This window comes from Nomascus leucogenys, chromosome 18 (genome assembly GCF_006542625.1).
Source record: "Nomascus leucogenys isolate Asia chromosome 18, Asia_NLE_v1, whole genome shotgun sequence".
Classification (NCBI taxonomy): Eukaryota; Metazoa; Chordata; class Mammalia; order Primates; family Hylobatidae; genus Nomascus; species Nomascus leucogenys.
The window spans coordinates 19000341-19023763 of NC_044398.1; the positions used below are offsets into that span (position 1 = coordinate 19000341).

The 23423-nt window shown below is 43.8% G+C and overlaps 1 protein-coding gene across 1 annotated transcript; it reads left to right on the plus strand.

Moving 5' to 3' along the window:
* The first annotated feature begins 2869 nt into the window (after positions 1-2869).
* Positions 2870-21020, plus strand: SRGN (serglycin). Its single transcript, XM_003258191.4, has 3 exons — positions 2870-3068; positions 12525-12672; positions 20094-21020. The coding sequence occupies exons 1-3, from the start codon at positions 2990-2992 to the stop codon at positions 20335-20337; spliced, it is 471 nt and encodes a 156-aa protein (XP_003258239.1). The 5' UTR covers positions 2870-2989; the 3' UTR covers positions 20338-21020.
* Positions 21021-23423: the final 2403 nt, after the last annotated feature.

Sequence of the window (23423 nt, forward strand, 5' to 3'; positions counted from 1 at the left end):
TTGGCTTCCCACACCATCATTACAACTGGAACAAGGGACGCGGAAAGAGTGAGCGGCCCAGCGTGGCTCAGCTGGTAAGTGAAGGACATGGGATTGGACCCAGGACTTCTGGCTGCTGCAGCATGTATCCTGCTCCCCTACAGCTTGAAGAGGCCTAGGAAAATGAGACTGGAGGACTTCTTAGAAAAAGAAACTTGAGGCGGGCGGATCACGAGGTCAGGAGATCGAGACCACGGTGAAACCCCGTCTCCACTAAAAATACAAAAAATTAGCCGGGCGTGGTGGCGGGCGCCTGTAGTCCCAGCTACTCGGAGAGGCTGAGGCAGGAGAATGGCGTGAACCCGGGAGGCAGAGCTTGCAGTGAGCCGAGATTGCGCCACTGCACTCCAGCCTGGGCGACAGAGCGAGACTCCGTCTCAAAAAAAAGAAAAAAGAAAAAAGAAAAAGAAACTTGATTATCAGCATAGTGGCAGAAGAGCAAATGCTTATGAATACTGCACCTGTGCTTTAAAAGTCACCATAAGCTGGGCGTTGTGGCTCACGTCTGTAATCCCAGCACTTTGGGAGACTGAGACAGGTGGATCACTTGAGGTCAGGAGTTCGAGGGCAGCTTGGCCAACATGACAAAAACCCCATCTATACTGAGAAAAAAAAAAAAAGAAAGAAAGAAAGAAAAAAATTAGTCAAACGCGCTTGCTTGAACCCAGGAGGTGGAGGTCCAGCCTGGGCGACAGAGAGCGAGAGAGAAAAAAAAAAAAAAACCATGACCCAGAGAAAGAAAGAAAAAAAAAATGAAGTTCCCAAATGGAAAAAGCCCCTAAAATTACCATTTTAAAGCACAAGCCCTAATCAGCTCTGGGGATTTGCAGGAAACTCATCGAAGCCATTGATAGGAACTATTGTTCTGGTGCCAGGGTTTTCAATTGGGAGTTAGATTAAAAAGGACCAAAGATGACATCTGATATTTCAAACTGAAACCAACGTTCCTCAGTGGAAAGCTTTCCAGGCCAGTGCATTTTGGGATTGGTTACTGCACTTGGAGATGCCCCTGAGTTGGAGGACACACTTCTGGCTGATTTGAGGGGCTTCTGAGGAGGGCCAACACGTACACTCTTTGTGTTCTTGCACCACGGCTATTAGACTGTGAGGCTCTGTCCTTAGCAGGAAATGGTAAAGGAATCAGCAGGAAGCCTAAAACAAGGGAAGGGAAACTCCTCCCTCCTATCAAAGGCCAGGCAAGGGCGAGGATGAGAATGGAAAGTGGGGCACATGCATTAAGCCGTCTGGGGGAGCGGTAGGAATAGACATGTTGAAATGGAGAGTGGTTGAATCTTGAAAGGAAGTAAGGAAAATGTATATGCCACAAGGGCAAGGATGTATGATAGGCTTGTAATTATTGTATAACTTTATTTTATTTTATTATTTTCATTTTTTTGAAATGGAGTCTCTCTCTGTCACCCAGGCTGGCGTGCAATGGTACGATCTCAGCTTACCGCAACCTCTGCCTCCCGGGTTCAAGCGATTCGCCTACCCCAGCCTCCCGAGTAGCTGGGACTACAGGCATCTGCCACCACACCCAGCTAATTTTTTGTATTTTTAGTAGAAACAGGGTTTCACTGTGTTAGCCAGGATTGTCTCGATCTCCTGACCTTGTGATCCGCCCACCTCAGCCTCCCAAAGTGCTGGGATTACAGGCGTGGACCACAGCACCTGGCCTTTATTGTATAACTTTAATATGGAGCCTTAGTCCTCCAGAAATCTGCACCATGCCCAGGGAAAATGCTGTTCCTTTATTTACATGAGGCAGAGGCTTGTGTTGTTTGCTGAGGTCCAGCAGCTCACTGTGAGGACAACCTCTCCCTCGTTCCTGATTTCTGGCTTATTCAAGGCCGGATGACCCAAAACTCAAGTTGAAAATTTTGACTAGGAGAACAGATAAAAATAGAAATGGAATCCAATCTTAAGAAATGCACAATGTGAAGGAGAGAGGAATGCAAAATAATTTTTCTGTTTTACCACAGTCTTTGCAACTGAAAATCCTATGTTCTTGAGATAGAGAGAGAGCTGATGATCTAATGCAAGAAACTGAGTTTAAGAAGAAACTGTTTGCCAGGCGTGGTGGCTCACGCCTGTAATCCCAGCACTTTGGGAGGCTGAGGCGGGCGGGTGGCCTGAGGTCAGGAGTTCGAGACCAGCCTGGCCAACATGGTGAAACGCCGTCTCTACTAAAAATACAAAATTAGTCCAGCGCAGTGGCGTGCGCCTGTAATCCCAGCTACTCAGGAGGCTGAGGCAGGAGAATTGCTTGAACCCAGGAGGTGGAGGTTGCAGTGAGCTGATATCACGCCACTGCACTCCAGCCTAGGTGACAGAGCGAGACTCCATCTCAAAAAAAAAAAAAAAAAAAAGAGAAGAAGAAGAAACTGTTCATCTGAAATCCGACAACTCATTCTTGAAGAGCTCAGCTTTGAAGTTTCACTTCACGAGCTTGGCTCAGTGAGGTATGTTACTCCCCGGTGAAAAAGAAAATGAAGAGAATGTTTTATGTTGAAAGTGCTCGGTGATGAAAAGGCAGCACCTAGCTCCCCCTTATCTCATCAAAAATGCAGCAGATTCTTAATATTCGCAATCTTGTGTTTAGATTGTTACCTGAAGAAAGGAAAAACAAACTGTCCCGAATGCTGATTCTACTGTTTCGGTGGGAAAAAAAATTTCTAGCAGGCAAGTGGCAAACAACAAAACATTTGAAAAAGCAGGCCTGGGGGGAGTCCAGTACAGTTTCATAATGGGTATGAATAGTTATTTTACTGTGTTCCCCCCACCCCCTTTCTTTCTGGGTTTTGATGTAGATGTCTTTCTATTTGTTCAGGAAATTGTGACGTGTGTTCTGGGCAGGGTTTGAGGTTTTGGAACATTTTCTAAAAGCACCCTGCTACATTTCCTAATCAAGAAGTTGGTGTGCAGCCGGGGGAGCTGGACTGAGTTGGTCATGATGCAGAAGCTACTCAAATGCAGTTGGCTCGTCCTGGCTCTTGCCCTAATCTTGGTTCTGGAATCCTCAGTTCAAGGTAAGACTCAGGAGTCTTGTTCCCCAGCCATCTTCTCTGTAAGCCCTATGGTCCATACACGTCATTATATTCATTTTAAGGCGTAGAATGTATAATATTGTGGGAAAGGAGGCAAAGAAGAAGGATTTGGGGTCGCTGAACCCTTTAATATGAGTTCAGTTAAGTTAGGTATCAAGAAAAATTAAACTCTGTGGCGTGTGCAGTCTTGTAAACTCTTACAGTGATTGAAATGTACTATTTTGGGATGAAAATGTGAGGTATATAAATTTTAAAAGCTCAAAAAAGGAATCTAGAAAATGACTCCTGTGTCTGTTGCATGGAGGAGATGGTACCTTTGAGTGTTGGGGGGTTTCTGCCTACCCCTAAGTGTCTACATCAGCCCCAAGTTTTAGTGCGCTGTGATGGTGTCATTGTTATTTTAACATGGGGAGATGTTATATTCCAACTGGGGTGAATCTGACTGTGTGTATTTTTTTTTCATTTTTTTTTTTAAAGATAAACTTGGTTCTTACTGAAAACTCAATTATGGTTAGACATAGTTAATGTAAAGCCTCTCAGATTTTAAAGAGAAGGCCAAATAATTTGGTATTTGTGCTCTTGCTCAGAGAAGCATCATATTCGGAAATACCTTCCTAAGTTTATCTACCATTTAGTGTTGCTTAGTCAGACTGAAACAACTTAAAACCTTTAATGACTGAGACAATGAAAATGATAAGCTTGTAAGAAAAATACAATTTGTTCTTCTTTGGCAAATAAGGAATCATGTCTAAATAAGACAGAGGTCATGGCTTGATAGAGGGATGGCTGAACTTATAGTAGAAAAATACTAGGTTCTGCCAAATGGTAAGGGAAATGTTGAGTCACAATGACACACACGTCCTAGGTTTGTTTCGTCAAAGTGACTTTTGGTTGTCATGATCTTACTTCCGGTGGAGATGAAATCTTACAGATGATCGCAGAGACATTCATTTTATGTTGGAAATTTATAAAATCATTTTCTTCTAGTTATGCTAATATTGAAAAAAGAGCAAGCAATGTTTCTGGAACTTTATTAATCTATGTATTTTTAAAATATAAAACATTGTCAATTGTAGGGAACAGGCTTCACTGGGATCTTTTAGGGAATATCTTCAGCTTGGTGAAATAATTCCCGAATAACCATGTGGTCTGACAAGATCGAGAGTAATGAGGCCCATACTTTAGTACAGTCTTGAGTGGCCAGATGGTGCTGGGCATACCCCAACCAGAGATACATAAGTCTTTATGTTTTCAAAATTTCCCAGCAACATGAATTTCCCACTAAGATTCATTAAGGAAAACTAGAATGAAAACAAAAACGTTCCTTGTATAATATTCATTAGAAAGAAATGAAGAAGGCCAGGTGTGGTGGCTCACGCCTGTAATCCCAGCACTTTGGGAGGCTGAGGTAGGCAGATCATGAGGTCAGGAGTTTGAGACCAGCCTGGCCAACATAGTGAAACCCCGTCTCTACCAAAAATACAAAAAAATTAGCCGGGCATGGTGGCACGCACCTGTCATCCCAGCTATTCAGGAGGCTGAGGCAGGAGAATTGCTTGAACCTGGGAGGCGGAGGTTGCAGTAAGCTGAGATTGCACCACTGTACTCCAGCCCAGGTGACAGTGCAAGACTCTGTCAGAAGGAAAGAGAGAGAGAGAGAAAGAGAGAGACAGAGAGAGAAAGAAAGGAAAGAAAGGAAGAGAAAGAAAGAAAATAATTCATCATGAAATTGTATAGAATACTAGCATTTATGCCATGACCTCATAGGTTTAGCTCTTTGTTAGAAAAGGAAACCATAGAAAGAGACAAGGGAGAAACTGACAAACTAGGGTGTTTCCGAAAAAAGGCTCTTGGTATCGGGCTCAAGGGCTTGTGCCCACATCTGAGCGTGCCGGGAAATAGATGTCCCCCACTGGCTGCACATGTGAGTGACTGTGGCACAAGGCTGTGATGTGAAGAGTCGTGACACCATTTCCTCACACCTCCGTGCAATGCCAGATATGATTCGACAACATTCTTCCTGTCTTATAAAAAGTGTTTATCTAGCCCCTTGGTTTGGCTGATGAAATCAACTAGGCTTTTGGCTCGCTTTTACTGAGCATATTCAAAACCATTTCGGTTACTATAGTGGTTTGCTCGGGTTGCCATAACAAAGTACCATGGACTGAATGGCTTAAATAACAGAAATGTATTTCCTCACAGTTCTGGAGATGGGAGTCCAAGATCAAGGTGCTGGCAGGGTCGATCGCATTCTGAGGCCTCGCTCCTTGGCTTATAGGTGGCGCCTTCTCCCTTGTCTGTCTGCACATGGCCTTTCCTCCATGCATCGGTGTCTTAATACCATCTTCTTAGAAGGTCACCAGGCATTGGATCAGGGCCACCCTAATGGCCTCATCTTAACTATCTATATCTGCAATGACCCTATTTCTGAACAATTTCACATTGTGAGATTCCATGGGTTAGAACTTCAACATATGAATTTGGTGGTGGTATATTTTTATTATAAGTCAAACCCAAGTAAAGATGTGGGGTAAGATTGTGTCTACTAAGCACAAAGAAATGGAAATTTGGGGATGTGTGGGTAACTCTGGAGAGCACAGATGACTAATCTATTTAATGTAGAACTCCAGGGGATTTGATGAGGCCTGTGAATCTTACACTCTTATTGCCTCTCTTTTCCAATGATGCCCATAAAGAAAAAAAATGGAATATCCACGAACAGGTGCAGCCAAGGCGGCCAGGCCCGCCATGTGTCCACTGTATACTGTCTCCTAGCTCACAGGAATGATATTGATCCACTTATTGTGCTGCTCTTTGTAAAGTGATTTCACATCCATTCTCTGGTAATCATCATCATATTCCCTGTGAAGAGGAATTAGCACCAATTATAGAGGAGAAAACTGGATCTGACATTTCTCATCTCATTTGCTCTATACATCAACCTCTTGCAAAAAATGTGTGAGTCTTGACCAAGAGCCATTACAACTAATTAACGGCCGAACTGGTCATCTGATTTCAAGGCCAGAATTAACCTTCTACTGCAGCTCATGGATCAGAGGTTTTCTTTATTTAAACAAACAAACAAAAAAATCCTTTGACTGTAGCCCTTGCTATAACGTTTCCCACTGAGCTGAGGGAGAAATTGAAAGTAAACTTAGGAGCTTTTTATAGCTTGTCAAACCATGCAAGAGTGGGGGAAGCTTATCCATCTTGTGGAATTGATAGACCAGGAGGAAGTAACTCCGGCTTAGATAATGCTACCATTTTGAATAAATCAAATGGTCTTCTTTTCCCCTTCACGGTAGTTGCTGCTGAAGTTTCTCTAACATGCCTGCAGTAAGTTTCCATTAAGAATAGGAAATTAGGCTCGGTACAGTGGCTCACGTCTGCCGTCTTATCACTTTGGGAGACCGAGGAGGGTGGATCACTTGAGGTCAGGAGTTCAAGACCAGCCTGGCCAACATGGTGAAACCCCCATCTCTACTAAAAATACAAAAATTAGCCAGGCATGGTGGCATGCACCTGTAATCCCAGCTACTCGAGAGGCTGAGGCAGGAGAATCACTTGAACCTGGAGGGTGGAAGTTGCAGTGAGCCAAGATCATGGCCGGGCGCGGTGGCTCACGCTTGTAATCCCAGCACTTTGGGAGGCCGAGGCGGGCGGATCACGAGGTCAGGAGATCGAGACCACGGTGAAACCCCGTCTCCACTAAAAATACAAAAAATTAGCCGGGCTTGGTGGCGGGCGCCTGTAGTCCCAGCTACTCGGAGAGGCTGAGGCAGGAGAATGGCGTGAACCCGGGAGGCGGAGCTTGCAGTGAGCCGAGATTGCGCCACTGAACTCCAGCCTGGGCGACAGAGCAAGACTCCATCTCAAAAAAAAAAAAAAAAAAAAAAAAGATCATTGCCACTGCACTCCAGCCTGGGCAATAGACTGAGACTCCGTCTCAAAAAAAAAGAAAAGAAAAAGAAAAGAAAAGGAAAAAAAAGAAATTAGTATATTGTGACTATGTTGAGGGAAAAGTTAGTACCATACTATAAAAAGGTATGGACTACTGGAGAAAGTTGTTTGCTTTGGTAACATTTACTCATAGAAAGTATTTTGGTAAAGCAGGACTCAGGGTGGTGGGGGAGGTGGGCAGTGAGGCATAGGATTCAAATAAAAACCATTCTTTCCCTTGGAATCCACTACACAATTAACCAACAAATCCCATAAGTGGGCCTTTTAGGAAGATAACATTTCTGTCCATGAGCATACCCACTATAATCACAAGATATTTATCTCAAGCAAGATAGAGTCAAGATACTCTCACAACCTCAGGGGCTGGAACTATAAATTTTAACATCCTGCCAACACCCTTGAATAGCTATGTCAAGAATTTAGTGTCTGTAACTTGTTCTTTATTTTAAAGTACATTTAACATCACTGGCCCCAAATTAGATAGGCTTTTGGAGAGGGAGCCCTTCTACTTTTGATTTCTTTATAAAATTTTAAAATAGTTTTGTTGAGATAGTGTTCACATACCATACAATTCACCCATTAAAAGTGTTCAATTCAATGATTAGGCTAGGTGTAGTGGCTCATGCCTGTAATCCCAGCACTTTGGGAGGCCAAGGTGGGTGGATCACCTGAGGTCAAGAGTTTGAGACTAGCCTGGCCAACATGGCGAGAACTTGTCTCTACTAAAAATACAGAAATTAACTGGGCATGGTGGTGTGCACCTGTAATTCCAGCTACTTGGGAGGCTGAGGCAGGAGAATCACTTGAACCTGGGAGGCAGAGGTTGCAGTGAGCTGAGATCGCACCACTGTACTCCAGCCTGGATGACGGAGCTAGACTCTGTCTCCAAAAAAAAAAAAAAAAAAGTGTTTAATGTTTTTTAGTATATTCACAGAGTCATGCAACCATCACTATAATTGCTTCTAGAACATTTTCATGATCCCCAAAAAGAAAGCCTTCGTTATGAATTTTAATTAGCTAAGATTCTGAACTCTGGGGGAATTTTGTATTCTAGAAATATTTTTTACTAATATGCTACAGTTGTATTTGTCATGCTGGTGAAAAGATGTGGTCTTTCACCTGGATGCTTTCTCATTAAGCATTGTTTTTCTGTTTAGCTTCCTATGTAAGCAAACATTTTTTCAGCTTGATACTCAGTGCATCAGCGGCTTGCAGAAGAGACTGTCTAGGCTTGCTCTGTCCAATAGGGTAGCCACAAGTGACTTGTGGCTACTGAACACTTGAAACGTGGCAAGGCCAAATTGGGATATGCTGTGAATGCAAAATATACAAGATTTGGAAGCCTTAGTATGAAGAAAAGAATGCAAAATATCCCATTAATAACTTTGATATTGATGATATGTTAAAGGACAATATTTGAATATATTAGGTTAAATAAAATGTATTAAAATTAATTTCACCTGTTTCTTTTTACTTTTAAAAATATGGCCGCTAGAACATTTAAAACTATGCGGTTTGCTTTGTGTTTCTATTGGACAGAGCTGGTGTAGACAGTATAAGGTGTGAAGACACCGCCCTCTGCTGGAGAAGATGCTGGATTTTTATTTCACCTACAGGAAGAGACGTCTAATTAGCAATTAGATGCCAAACTAATGCTGCCTCAGGAAAGAATCAAAAGAGAAAGAGTGAAACCAGGCCAGGCGCGATGGCTCACGCCTATAATCCCAGCACTTTGGGAGGCCAAGGCGAGCGGATCATGAGGTCAGGAGATCGAGACCATCCTGGCTAACCCCGTCTCTACTAAAAATACAAAAAATTAGCCGGGCATGATGGCGCGCGCCTATAATTCCAGCTACTCGGGAGGCTGAGGCAAGAGAATAGCTTAAACCCAGGTGGCGGAGGGTGCAGTGAGCTGAGATATGCCACAGCACTCCAGCCTGGGCAACAGAGCCAGACTCTATCTCAAAATAAGGAAAAATAAAAAAAGAAAGAAAGTCCATAAATTGAGACTCCTAGAGATACTAAATGGTAGAATGGGAATTTGAATTTAAATTTATAAGACGTCAGAGATCATAGGTCATTGTCATCTTCCTCCTTTTCATGAGCGGAACTAGCAATGAAGAGCTCTATGTGCTAGGTACTACTCTGAGAAGCTAACATTTGTATCTCATTATTAGCTCTATTACTGCCCCATCCTACAGATGAGAAAATTGAGGCACAGGGAGTTTAAGTTGGCCAAGATCACACAGCCAGTAGGGGGCAGACATTGAAAGGTCATTTTGCCTGCCTTATCCCCAGCCTCCAGGCGGTGGCAGAGCTAACTCATTTTGGACAAACAGCTCTCCCAGACCAGACATTGTAAGCTATACTCAGGAATCATAGGAAAGATTATGATAGAATATATATATAGTTACAAAGAAAAGAAAGAAAATCCTATGGGAGAATATTTACTGTTTTCTATATTAAAGTGTTTAATGTTTATGTTTTTAGAGGAATATTGTTTATTATCGCAATTTAGAAGACAAATGAGAAAAAAATCACCAGATTCTACCACCAGTTATTTTTGTGTATTTCCTTCCATTTTTCCCTCATGTCTGTTTATATAATTGAAACTATTATTCACACAAAGAGGTATTCTGATTTTCTTAGTTATTTTTATTTATTTTTAATTTTGTAAATTAACTTTTTTCTTCTGAGACAGTCTCGCTCTGTCACCCAGGCTGAAGTGCAGCCGTGCAGTCTTGGCTCACTGTGACCTCCCAGGCTCAAGAAATCCTCCTGCCTCAGCCTCCTAAGTAGCTGGGACTACAGATGTGTGCTACCACATCCAGCTAATTTTTAAAATCTTTTTTTTTTTGGTAGAAATGGGAGTCTCTCTATGTTGCCCAGCCTGTATTGAACCCTTGGGCTCAAGTGATCCTCCCACCTCAGTCTCCGAAAGTGCTGGGATTTCAGGCGTGAGCTACCACACCCAGCCTAATTTTTATTTTTATTTTATTAAAAAAAAAGTTTTTGCCCTACCCGCCTCTCACCCTCTCACTCATTTTTAAGTATAGGTTTTTCTACAATGCCACATCGTCTTTTCCATAAAAAGCACTTTTGGCCGGGCGTGGTGGCTCACGCCTGTAATCCCAGCACTTTGGGAGACCGAGGCGGGTGGATCACCTGAGGTCAGGAGTTCGAGACCAGCCTGGCCAACATGGTGAAACTCCGTCCCTACTAAAAATACAACAATTAGCCAGATGTGATCGTGGGCACCTGTCATCCCAGCTACTCAGGAGGCTGAGGCAGGAGAATCGCTTGAACCTGGGAGGCAGAGGTTGCAGTGAGCCCAGATTGTGCCACTGCACCCCAGCCAGGGCAAAAGAGCGAGACTCCATCTCAAAAAAAAAAAAAAGTACTTTTCTTCATTTGGTTAGTATTCTCTTATGAGTTGATGCCTTGTAATTTATCTGAGTGTTTTCCATTATTTTGTGGTGAGCTTTAAAACTACCCTTCCGCCTTTCAAGAATCTTCGACATGCTCCTTCTTGCTAGGTAATTACTAGCTGCACTCATTAGAATAAAGTATATGCTTGGAGTGGGGAGGAGATGAACTTTTTGAAGGGCAGTGAAGTATTTCTCACCACTAGGCCTTTGTCTTTGCTAAACTGAGGAAGGAAGATTTTATTTCATTAGCTAATAAAGAACCTCCCATATAGGCCGGGCATGGTGGCTCAGGCCTGTAATCCTCACATTTTCAGAGACCGAGTTGGGGGGATTGCCTGAGCTCAGGAGTTTGAGACCAGCTTGGGCAACATGGCGAAACCCCATCTCTACTAAAAATATAAAAAATTAGCTGGGCTTGGTGGTGAGTACCTGTAATCCCAGTTACTCTGGAGGGTGAGGCAGAAAAATTGCTTGAACCCGGGAGGTGGAAGTTGCCATGAGCCGAGATCGTGACAGTGCATTCCAGCCTGGGCGACACAGCAAGACTGTCTCTCAAAATAAAATAAAATAAAATAAAATAAAATAAATAAACAAATAAATCCCCTATATAACCTCATAACATCAGATTTGGAACCTTTTCCATAGAAATGAAATTCAGAAGAAGCTGAGACTCAGATATTGCAAGCTGCCTGGTGCTCTGTGAATAGAGGAGACTTGTTCTTGTGAAATCTGAGTGGAAAGACACAGGACAAATTGTTATCTACTTTTCATTCCTAAGGACACTGTATGGCCCTAAAACACAAGAACTAGAATTCTGTGATACCACGGGTACTACACAGTGTGTTCCTTCCCCTTTCTGAACCTGATTTGACTCATCTCTATGAAAAGATGTGGGCTTTGGGGTCAGATGTGGGTTGGAATCCTAGCACCTGTGTGGCTGCAATTTTCTTTTGTGTAAAATTGAGATAATAGTACAAAAGTAACAACAGTTAATATTGTCAAGTGTTTACTGTGTGCCTGGCACTATGTTAAATTCTTTAAGTGTATTTTCTCGTTTAATTTTTGTGATAGGCTTATGACACTATTAGTATCTTCATATTACAGTGAGGGTTCAGAGAAGTTAAGATTTCATAACTCGGCCGGGCGCGGTGGCTCACGCTTGTAATCCCAGCACTTTGGGAGGCCGAGGCGGGCGGATCACAAGGTCAGGAGATCGAGACCATGGTGAAACCCCGTCTCTACTAAAAATACAAAAAAAAAAAATTAGCCGGGCGTGGTGGCGGGCGCCTATAGTCCCAGCTACTCGGAGAGGCTGAGGCAGGAGAACGGCGTGAACCTGGGAGGCGGAGCTTGCAGTGAGCCGAGATTGCGCCGCTGCACTCCAGCCTGGGTGACAGAGCGAGACTCCGTTTCAAAAAAAAAAAAAAAAAAAAAAAAAGATTTCATAACTAGTCAGCAGAGCTGGGACTTCACTCCTGGCAGCTGATTCCAAAGCCCATTCTAACTTTAAACTGCTACTTTTTGGAGTGTTGTAAGAAGGACAATTTGTATAAAATGTTGGCACATAGTGGGTGCTGCTGTTATATGAATGGGCATAAAATCTGTCTACATTTCGCCTTTTACCAAATTTAGAATCTATTTAGTTAAAACCTTCTTAGGGCAGGCTGAGTGCAGTTGCTCATGCCTCTAATCTCAGCACACTGGGAGGCCAAGGCAGGAGGATTGCTTGAGCCCAGGCGTTTGAGACCAGCCTGGGCACATAGTGAGACCCCCACCTCTCCAAAAAACAAACAAACAAACAAAAACAAAACAAAACTAGTTGGGTGTGGTGGTGCGCCTGTATTCCCAGCTACTCAAGAGGCTGGGGTGGGAGAATGGCTTGAGCCCAGGAGTTCAAGGTTGCAGTGAGCTATGATCACAGTAATGCACTCCAGCTTGGACAGCAGAGTGAGACCCTGTCTCGAAAAAATTAAAAATAAAAACCTCTTAGGACAGAGTGATTAGAAGCTGTGTAGTAGATACTTAGTAACAATGTGGGTTCCTTGGGCAGGCTATCCTATGCAGAGAGCCAGGTACCAATGGGTGCGCTGCAATCCAGACAGTAATTCTGCAAACTGCCTTGAAGAAAAAGGACCAATGTTCGAACTACTTCCAGGTGAATCCAACAAGATCTCCCGTCTGAGGACTGACCTTTTTCCGTAAGTGAACTTTTCCCTATTTATTTATTTATTTATTTGAGACAGAGTTTCACTTTTCTTGCCCAGGCTGGAGTGCAATGGCGCGATCTCAGCTCACTGCAACCTCCGCCTCCTAGGTTCAAGCGATTCTCCTGCTTCAGCCTCTCGAGCAGCTGGGATTTCAGGCGCCTGCCACCATGCCCAGCTAATTTTTTGTGTGTGTGTGTGAAGGAGTCTCGCTCTGTCGCTCAGGCTGGAGTGCAGTGGCACAATCTCGGCTCACTGCAAGCTCCACCTCCTGGGTTCACACCATTCTCCCGCCTCAGCCTCCCAAGTAGCTGGGACTACAGGCACCCGCCACCACGCCTGGCTAATTTTTTTGTATTTTTAGTAGAGATGGGGTTTCACCTTATTAGCCAGGATAGTCTCGATCTCCTGACCTAGTGATCTGCCTGCCTTGAACTCCCAAAATGCTGGGATTACAGGCGTGAGCCACGGTGCCTGGCCTAATTTTTTGTATTATTAGTAGAGACGGGGGTTTCATCATCTTGGCCAGGCTGGTCTCGAACTCCTGACCTCAGGTGATCCACCCACCTTGGCCTCCCAAAGTGTTGGGATTACAAGCATGAGCCACTGTGCCTGGCCTTTTCTCTAATTTTAAAGTGTCTGTAATTTCACAACCTCTTGGCACAGATGTGGGAGTGTTTTTCTTCAAGCTGTCCAGAGTGTTTTGCTTCGAGCTCTTGCTTTGGTAGTTTGGCTCTTACTCTGCAGTACATGGTAAAACTGTACCGTATATACTGGCATATGACATGTGCGAGTATACATGATTCATGTATGTTTTTGAAAGATTTTTTTGTGGATGGTAGAGAGGAGCATTGAGGACTTTTCATCAATAGGTATTGAAAATGATTGAACATTGTTTTATTTGTGTAAACAGAACACGCTATATATTAAAATCCAATAATTAACTGAATGGATAAGCAAAATGTGGCATAAGCATACAAAGGAATATTATTGGGTCATAAAAAGAATGAAGTACTGATACATGCTACAACATAGATAAACCTTGGAAACATTATGCAGAGTGAAGAAAGGCCAGACACAAAAAGCCACATATTGTATGATTCCATTTAGATGAAATGTCCAGAATAGGCAAATCCCTAGAGGCAGAAAGTAGATTAGTGGGTTCCAGGGGCTGGGGAAAGGGAGTAATAAGGAGTGACTGCTAATGGGTATGAGGTTTTTTTTTTCGGAGGAGGTGATTAAAATGTTCTTCTGCCAGGTGCAGTGGCTCATGCCTGTAATCCCAGGACTTTGGGAGGCCGAGGCGGGAGGATTGTTTGAGCCCAGGAGTTCGAGGCCAGCCTGGGCAACATAGTGAGACCCTATCTCTATTTCAAATACATTTTTTTATATTAAAAAAAGTTCTTCAATTAGATGGTAATTATTTTTTAAAATGGCCAGGTGCAGAGGCTCATGCCTGTAATCCCAGCACCTTGGGAGGCTGAGGTGGGAGGATCCCTTGAACCCAGGAGGTTTGGGACCAGCCTGGGCCATGCAGCAAGACCCTGTCTCTACAAAAAATACAAAAATTAGCCAGGCGTGGTGATGTGCACCTGTGGTCCCAGCTACTCGGGAGGCTGAGGTGGGAGAATCTCTTGAGCCTAGGTTGAGCCTGCAGTGAACCCTATTTATGCCATTGCACTCCAGCCTGGGCAACAGAATGAGATCCTGCCTCAAAAAAAAAAAAAAAAAAAAAAAAAAAAAATTAGGGAAAGGAAGAATAATTGGCCAAGACTTGTAAAACAAAAATCACATCTCTTCTTTTGATCAGATAAAACTTGCTTTAAACTTGCAAAAAAGACCTGATATAAATTCATAAGTAACAAAAAATTGAATTATATTAGAAACCATTAATTCAATGAATACTAAAACTATGTAGGATGTAGCAAAATATATATATTAAGAAAAAGATTATCATAAAAGTTTTAATCTCCAGGCTCAAGCCCAGAAAATCACTCTCCTCAAAGCCAGGTTAATCATCATGCTTCAAACCAGGTACATTTCACATCACTTTGGGATCCTGGCGACTTTCTCTTTTTTTTTTTTTTTTTGACAGGGTCTCCTCTGTCACCCAGGATGGAGTGCAGTGGTGTGATCATAGCTCACAGCAGCCTTGAACTCCTCAAGTGATCTTCCTGCCTCAGCCTCCCGAGTAGCTGGGATCACAGGCACACAGCACCATGCCCATCTAATTAAAAAAATTTTTTTTTTGTAGAGACAGGGGTCTCTGTACGTTTCCCAGGCTGGTCATGTACTCCTAAGCTCAAGCAGTCCTCCCACCTCAGCCTCCCAAAGTGCTGGAATTACAGGCATGAGCCACCATTCCCAGTGCTGGTGACTTTCTCCATCACTGGTATTCACGGCATTAGTGATGACATCATTACAGTCTTCAATATGCAACTTTGTAGTCCTACTCCTGCATTCTTACTTTAAGGCCTCAGCATTAATTTTGAATGTAATATTACAGCATCCTCCATTACTTTAAGTCATTGGTTTCAATAGTAATTCATTTAAATCTAAAATGTTAGGCTGCAGTGGCTCGTGCCTGTAATGCCCCCAGTTTGGGAGACTAAGGTGGGAGAATCACTTGAGGCCAAGAATTTGAGACCAGCCTGGGCAACATGGCAAGACCCTGTCTCTATTTAAAAATTGGTGGCCAGGCACCGTGGCTCAAGCCTGTAATCCCAACACTTTGGGAGGCCGAGGCAGATCGCTTGAGGTCAGGAGTTCAAAACCAGCCTGGCCAACATGGCGGAAATTCATTTCTACTAAAAATACAAAAATTAGGTGGGCATGGTGGCACGCCTGTAATCCCAGCTATTGAGAGGCCAAGGCAGGCAGATAGGGAGGCCAAGCCAGGCAGATTGCTTTGAGACCAGCCTGGGTAACATGGAGAAACCCTGTCTCTACAGAAAAATACAAAAATTAGCCAAGCATGGAGAAATTTCGTCTCTACAGAAACATACAAAAACTAGCCATGCATGCCTGTGGTCCAGCTACTCGGAAGGCTGAGGTGGGAGGATTGCTTGATCCTGAGAGGTCAAGGCTTAAGTGAGCCGTGGTGTGGCACTGCACTCCAGCCAGGGTGACAGAGTAAAACTCTGTCTCAAAATAAATAAACACATTTAAAATAAATAAATACAATTACAACTAAAATTTAAAAATAAAACAAAATGTTAAGAGAATAACTCAAATTCTCCAAAAGAACTCTGCACACCATTCCTTCTCTCCTTAAATCTCTATTTTCGGCCGGGCGCGGTGGCTCACGCTTGTAATCCCAGCACTTTGGGAGGCTGAGGTGGGCGGATCACGAGGTCAGGAGATCGAGACCACGGTGAAACCCGTCTCTACTAAAAATACAAAAAAATTAGCCGGGCGTGGTGGCGGGCGCCTGTAGTCCCAGCTACTCGGAGAGGCTGAGGCAGGAGAATGGCGTGAACCCGGGAGGCGGAGCTTGCAGTAAGCCGAGATCGCGCCACTGCACTCCAGCCTGGGAGACAGAGCAAGACTCTGTCTCAAAAAAAAAAAAAACAACTCTATTTTCCTTCCCCAAAGCTGGTAACTTTGCTTCTCACCCTGACCCTGTGCTTTCCTTCCCGTCATTGCGAAAGAATGGTCCTTGCTTCTGTGCCGATCCCAAACCCTTTTGCCCTCAGATCCTCCTGTCCTTCCCTGGCCCTGCTCTGTACTGGCTGTGGGATAGGGGTGGAACTGACCCCTGGGGTCTGCATTTCTCAGGCTCCCAGGGCTGTGGCTGACTTTGGCCAATGGGAGGTAAGGAAGGGAGACTGAGAGCTTGGGAGGAATGGAGAGAGGTATGTTTCTTCTCCTTACTCCCTGCCTTGGGTGGCACCTTGGGCAGGACTCTGTTTGGCCTATGGCCTCAGCTCCCACCAGATGCCTGTAGTCCCTGGGCTCAGGAAATAGACAACCTCCTTCCACTATCGCTGTAGCCCAAGGAGGGAAGTATTTTCTTTCTTTCTTTTTCTTTCTTTCTTTTTCTCTTTCTTTCTTTTTCTCTTTCTTTCCTTTTCTCTTTCTTTCTTTTTCTCTTTCTTTCTTTCTTTCTTTCTTTCTTCTTTCTTTCTTTCTTTCTCTCTCTGTCTCTCTCTCTCTCTTTCTTTCTTTTCTTTCTTTCTTTCCTTTCTTTTTTTTTTTTTTTCAGAGTCTCACTCTTGTTGCCCAGGCTGGAGTGCAGTGGTGCGATCTTAGCTCACTGCCACCTCTGCCTCCCGGGTTCAAGTGATTCTCCTGCCTCAGCCTCCAGGGCATGCCACTATGCCCAGCTAATTTTTGTATTTTTGGTAGAGACAGGGTTTTGCCGTGTTGACCAGGCTGGTCTTGAACTTCTGACCTCAAATGACCTGCCTGCCTCGGCCTCCCAAAGTGCTGGGATTACAGGCATGAGCCACTGCGCCTGGCCAAGGGAAATATTTTCTTGCTATTGCTAATCTCTGGGTTACCTCACTATCCCCCATGTGGCTTCACTTCTCCTCAATCACCTGTATGAGGAATTCCCTCTGTGTTAAATATCTGGAGAAGTTTCCTGATTGGACCCTGGCTGTTGCAGCTTCCAAGGCCACCTCTCTTTGTGGCCCATATCCTTTTCCCACGCATCTTCTCCAGGACTTCCATTCTGCAGTTATCTCTCTGAACCCAGTGTCTTCTTCCCATCAGTATAGGGGTGGACTTTAGTATCCCCTATGTTTAGGCAACATCTCTCCTTTGACTCTGCGTCCTCTCCAGCAGTTGCCCTTCTCTGCTCTTCTTCACAATAACACCTCCTGAAAGGGCCACCCATGCCTGCCCCCTCCTTTCCTCACCCCGCCCCCCCCCCGCCCCCCCGTGGCTGGACTTCTGTTCCTACATTCCACCTTTGTTGACAAAGTCACTGATTACTTCTCTATTTTCAGCTTACTTGACCCTTAATTGCCTTCAAAAACGGCTGACTGGGCCATGCATGTAATCCCAGCAGTTCAGGAGGCCAAGGCAGGAGGATCACTTGAGCCCAGGAGTTTAAGACCAGCCTGCCTGGGCAACATAGTGAGACCCTATCTACAAAAAATAGAAAAATTAGCCGGGTGTGGTGACTTAACGCCTGTGGTCCCGGCTAAAGGAAGCAGAGGTGGGAGGACGGCTTGAGTCCGGGAGGGTGAGGCTGCAGTGAGCCATGATCGCGCCACTGCACTCCAGCCTGCACAACAGAAGGAGGCCCTTTCTTTAAAACAAAATGGTTGACCACCCCTTCCTTGAAATGCTTTTTTCTCGGGGCTTCCATGCCCTGCCTTATCCTGTTTCTTCCTACTTCTCTGGTTGTACTTTTTCCTCTGCTCAATATTTAACATGTTGGTATGACCCTGGCTCTGGCCTGGGCCCCCTTCTCTATCTACATGTTTTCTCTCGACTACCTCCATCGGTTGCATGGGTTTAACTACCAAATCTGTGTTTCCAGCTCTGACACCCCAGGCTAAAGTAGCCACCTGGTCACTCCCTATTACATTAGTCAATTTCATTTCTCTGTACCACCTATGATTTTCCTGATTTATTTATTCACTTTTTATTGTCTGTCTTCCCCACTAAAATAAAAACTTCTTGAGAAGGGGCTTCATCGGTCTGCCTCTGTTCTAACCCAGGCCCTCAAAACAAAGACCAGATGTTCAACAAATATTTTTTTATTTTTTTATTTTTTATTTTTGAGACGGAGTCTTGCTCTGTCACCCAGGCTGGAGTGCAGTGCCGCGATCTCGGCTCACTGCAAGCTCCGCCTCCCGGGTTCACGCCATTCTCCTGCCTCAGCCTCCCGAGTAGCTGGGACTACAGGCGCCCGCCAACATGACCGGCTAATTTTTCGTATTTTTAGTAGAGACGGGGTTTCACCGTGGTAGCCAGGATGGCCTCGATCTCCTGACCTCGTGATCCTCCCGCCTCGGCCTCCCAAAGTGCTGGGATTACAGGCTTGAGCCACCGTGCCCGGCCAACAAATATTTATTGAATGCGTACATGAATTAAAACTCTAATTGGTTGTATGCTGGTGGTTTATTATTTTCATGGAGGAAATGACTTGTAGGCTGTGACACTCAGTTTTTGTCTCTGATGCTTTGTTGCCCTGTTCTGTCACTGAGGGCTGTCATCATTGCTCTGGCCATTTTGTGCTCTTTGAATTTCTAATCATCACACTCAACCCAGAAGGCAGCCTTACCTTTCAGCACTCTTCAGCTGAATGAATGCAAGTTGGAGGCTGGGTAATTCTTTGATAGGAAATTGAATGTTTATATGCTGGTATATATAAAGCTTAGCTTTTTACAAAGAATTTCTCAAAAGTGAGCTTTGTTGAAGCACTGTAAATTATTAGAACTTTTATGGAAATTTCAATTTAGGAAAAAATGTCATCTGTCTGGGCTGACTTAGTTATTAGTTGTTTGTCCTTTCTTTTTTTTGGTGGAGGGTATGGAGTTTTGCTCTTGTAACCCAGGCTGGAGTGCAGTGGCGCGATCTCGGCTCACTGCAACCTCTGCCTCCCGGGTTCAAGCGATTCTCTCACCTCAGCCTTCCGAGTAGCTGGGATTACAGGCGTGCACCACCATGCCTGGCTAATTTTTGTATTTTTAGTAGAGAAGGGGTTGCACTATGTTGGTCAGGCTGGTTTTGAACTCCTGACCTCAAGTGATCACCCACCTTGGCCTTCCAAAGTGCTTGGATTACATACATGAGCCACCACACCCGGCCAAGAGGACTTCTTTTAAAAATGATTTCTTGGGCTGGGTGCGGTGGCCCACACCTGTAATCCCAGCACTTTGGGAAGCTGAGGTGGGTGGTTCACAAGGTCAGGAGTTTGAGAGCAGCCTGGCCAATATGGTGAAACTCCATCTCTACTAAAAATACAAAAATTAGCCAGGCGTGGTGGCGCACCCCTGTTGTCCCAGCTACTTGGGAGGCTGAGGCAGGAGAATCACTTGAACTCGGGAGGTGGAGATTGCAGGGAGCTGAGATGGCACCACTGCACTCCAGCCTGGGCGACAGAGCAAGACTGCCTCCAAAAATAAAAATTAAATAAAAATAAAAATGATTTCTTAAGTAAATTTCAAATATAGAATGTATATGCTAGTGATAACAAAATTAACACTGTTTATGCGAGTCTGCAATAGGTAAATGTGGAGTTGATAGGTGCAATAATTATAGGCAAACACATAGGAACATTTGACCTGTTTTTTTGTTGGTTTTAAAGCATTGAATAATTGGGAAGCTTTTAAGTCTCTTAATTTGAGCAACTAGATGGCTGTATTTATCTCCTTATCTTAAAAAAACTATTATAATTATCTTTCCCACGTATCAAACTCTACTGGTTTTTTTTTTCCCGTTTTTCTTTCATACTTCAGAAAGACAAGAATCCAGGACTTGAATCGTATCTTCCCACTTTCTGAGGACTATTCTGGATCAGGCTCCGGCTCCGGCTCTGGATCAGGATCTGGGAATGGCTTCCTAACTGAAATGGAACAGGATTACCAACTAGTAGATGAAAGTGATGCTTTCCATGACAACCTTAGGTCTCTTGACAGGAATCTGCCCTCAGACAGCCAGGACTTGGGTCAACATGGATTAGAAGAGGATTTTATGTTATAAAAGAGGATTTTCCCACCTTGACACCAGGCAATGTAGTTAGCATATTTTGTGTAGCATGGTTAAATGATTAATCTTGGGACAAAGAATTTTATAGAAATTTTTAAATATCTGAAAAAGAAGCTTAAGTTTTATCATCCTTTTTTTCTCATGAATTCTTAAAGGATTATGCTTTAATGCTGTTATCTATCTTATTGTTCTTGAAAATACCTGCATTTTTTGGTATCATGTTCAACCAACATCATTATGAAATTAATTAAGATTCCCATGGCCATGAAATGGCTTTAAAGAATGTATTTTTTAAAAAAAATAGCTTGAGAAGCAAATTGGCAGGTAATATTTCATACCTAAATTAAGAATCTGACTTGGATTGTGAATTATAGATATGCCCCTTTTCTTATAAAAACAAAACAAAAAAATAATAAAACACAGTGAATTTGTAGAGTGGGGGTATTTGACATATTTTACAGTGTGGAGTGTACTATATACTATTACCTTTGAATGTGTTTGCAGAGCTAGTGGACGTGTTTGTCTACAAGTATGATTGCTGTTACATAACACCCCAAATTAACTCCCAAATTAAAGCACAGTTGTGCTCTCAATACCTCATACTGCTTTACCTTTTTTTCCTGGATATCTATGTATTTTCAAATGTTACTATATATTAAAGCAGAAATATAACCAAAGGTTAAGCTGTCTCGGATCTGTTGTTCTAAACCCAGGAAATAGTTATTTTTGGCCAGACGCTTCTCTAGAAGTCTTATCAACGAAACAACTTTGAACATATTCTACAGTAAACACAAATTTTGTAACCAGAATCAAATCATACTAACTAGCAAATGAAGAAGGCAATGATGCCTTAGCAAGAGGGTTATATATCTCAAAGCACTTCCTCACCTGAAAGATAGTTCCATCTCTGTTCCCCTTAGTTCTGAAAAGCCCCCTTGCATCACCATCCTGGATTCTGTTCTGCACTGTCCAGATCCCAGCTTCAGCACTGAGTACTTACTCAAATTAATCTCCTGTGGACAGAGCCACCTTGCCCAAGGTCATGCTGCTTTGCAGGGCAGCCTGTATCCAGTGACTGGCTGATGTGGGCATATCAAGGCCTGAACTCAGAAGAGTCATACAGATTCAAAACTCCCCACAGGGTCAGCTCAGGTTTTGCTGGGACTACTTTGTAGCTCAATTTCTTCTTTACCCAGTTTTACTTCCTTCCTTCCGCTCATAGGTGTCTATCCTGAGAGTGCTGCCTTAGAAATTTTCTGCTAGTTTCCACCTCAGAATTTGCTTCTTGGAGAACACAACTTGTGACAGGTTGTGCCAGGAGGGATAGGAAATGAATCCTAAGATGGGATTTTGGAGCTAGATTGCCTGCTGCCTGGCTGGCAATGAGGACTCCATCCTTGGCCATAGATGAGCACAGGCACAAGATAGCAGTGCAATTGTTAAAACTTTCGCTGGTGATGAACCGAGACGGTATACCAGTGGAAGGGAGTGCACCAGGGTGTGATGTACTAGGCGTCTGAGAAATGTTGGCAAGTAGTAATAATAAAGACAATGGTATTGGTTGGCTATTACTGGACTTAATTAATGCTTTTGAAAAAGACAATGAAAGGCTAAGGATGATTAATTAAAGGCTAAATGTGAAAACCACTGGGCCTCCTTGGCAGCATATTAAGAAATTCTCTTCTGTGATAGAAGGACTCAAAAAGCTGAGGACCAAGCCCAGGACTTATGAGAATAGCAGATGGCTGGGCGTGGTGGCTCACGCCTGCAATCCCAATGCTTTGGGAGGCTGAGGCAGCTGGATCACCTGAGGTCAGGAGTTTGAGATCAGCCTGGCCAACATGGCGAAACTCTGTCTCTACTAAAAATACAAAAATTAGCCAGGTGTGGTGGCAGCCATCTATAATTCCAGCTACTCAGGAGAATTGCTTGAACCTGGGAAGTTCAAACCTGGGAGGTTGCAGTGAGCCAAGATCATGTCACTACAATCCAGCCTGGGTGACAGAGGGAGACTCCATCTCAAAAAAAAAGAAAAAAAAAAAAAGCAGAGTTCCAGGAATATTAAATTGTCAGCTTAGCCCAGTCTGTTATGCAAGCTCAGAGTCCTTACTGGGGAAAAATGGGACCCTGAGAGATGGAGACATCTGGGCTGATACATTCAAGTTTGAAATCCTCAGATTCCTTTGAACCTCTGAATCTACAGAAGAGTCCCATGCTTTAAGGACCAATGCTGGCCAGGTGTAGTGACTCATGCTTGTAATCCCAGCACTTTGGGAGGCTGAGGCAGGCAGATCACTTGAGGTCAGGAGTTCAAGACCAGCCTGGCCAACATAGTGAAACCCTGTCTCTACTAAAAATACAAAAATTAGCTGGTTGTGGTGGCGAGCACCTGTAATCCTACTCGGCAGGCTGAGGTATTAGAATCACTTGAACCTGGGAGGTGGAGTTTGCAATGAGCCGAGATTACACCACTGCACTCCAGCCTAGGTGACAGAGCGAGACTGTCTCAAAAAAAAAAAAAGACAGCAATCAAAAAACAAAAAGCTAATGCTTTCCTGCTGAAGACAATCAAGAGGCCTCTACCCTTAAAGACGACACTCACCCTCCTTCAAGATCTGTCCCCACCTCCCTTCCTAGACAGCAGATAAATATCAAAGTTAAGTCAGTATAACCCAACAGGGAAGTTTTGGGCTTGCTCAGGAGGAAAGGTAAAATACTCTGAAAGTTCTGTAGAATTTAGCTAACATGGACCTTAAAAGCTGAGAGGGTGTCTATAAGACTTAACTCTGGAAGTCCTTGATCCAGGGACGGAGATAGAACACAAAGTTGGATAAGGGAGTGTTTAGCAATGTGAGTGTACCCTCCTGGGATACAGGTTTTAATGCCCTGGCAAGAACCCTGGGAGAAGGTGTTGAGACTCTGCTAAAATGGCTCTTAGATACTTAGACAAAGCCCACACTTAAGTGAAGTGGAAATACTGGAATTGTCATGCCAGGCAGTGGAAAAAGGGGTCAACAGGATTAAGGAAATGCACGTGATAGAATGAACGGACTATGTAAGCCTTGCAAACCCACCAGATG

Bases quoted from the DNA above. Each gene is read 5' to 3' on its own strand.
- SRGN (XM_003258191.4), top strand. From the start codon at position 2,990: ATGATGCAGAAGCTACTCAAATGCAGTTGGCTCGTCCTGGCTCTTGCC. The intron at 3,069-12,524 runs GTAAGACTCAGG...TTCCTTGGGCAG, and splicing joins TCTGGAATCCTCAGTTCAAG to GCTATCCTATGCAGAGAGCC. The intron at 12,673-20,093 runs GTAAGTGAACTT...TTCATACTTCAG, and splicing joins CTGAGGACTGACCTTTTTCC to AAAGACAAGAATCCAGGACT.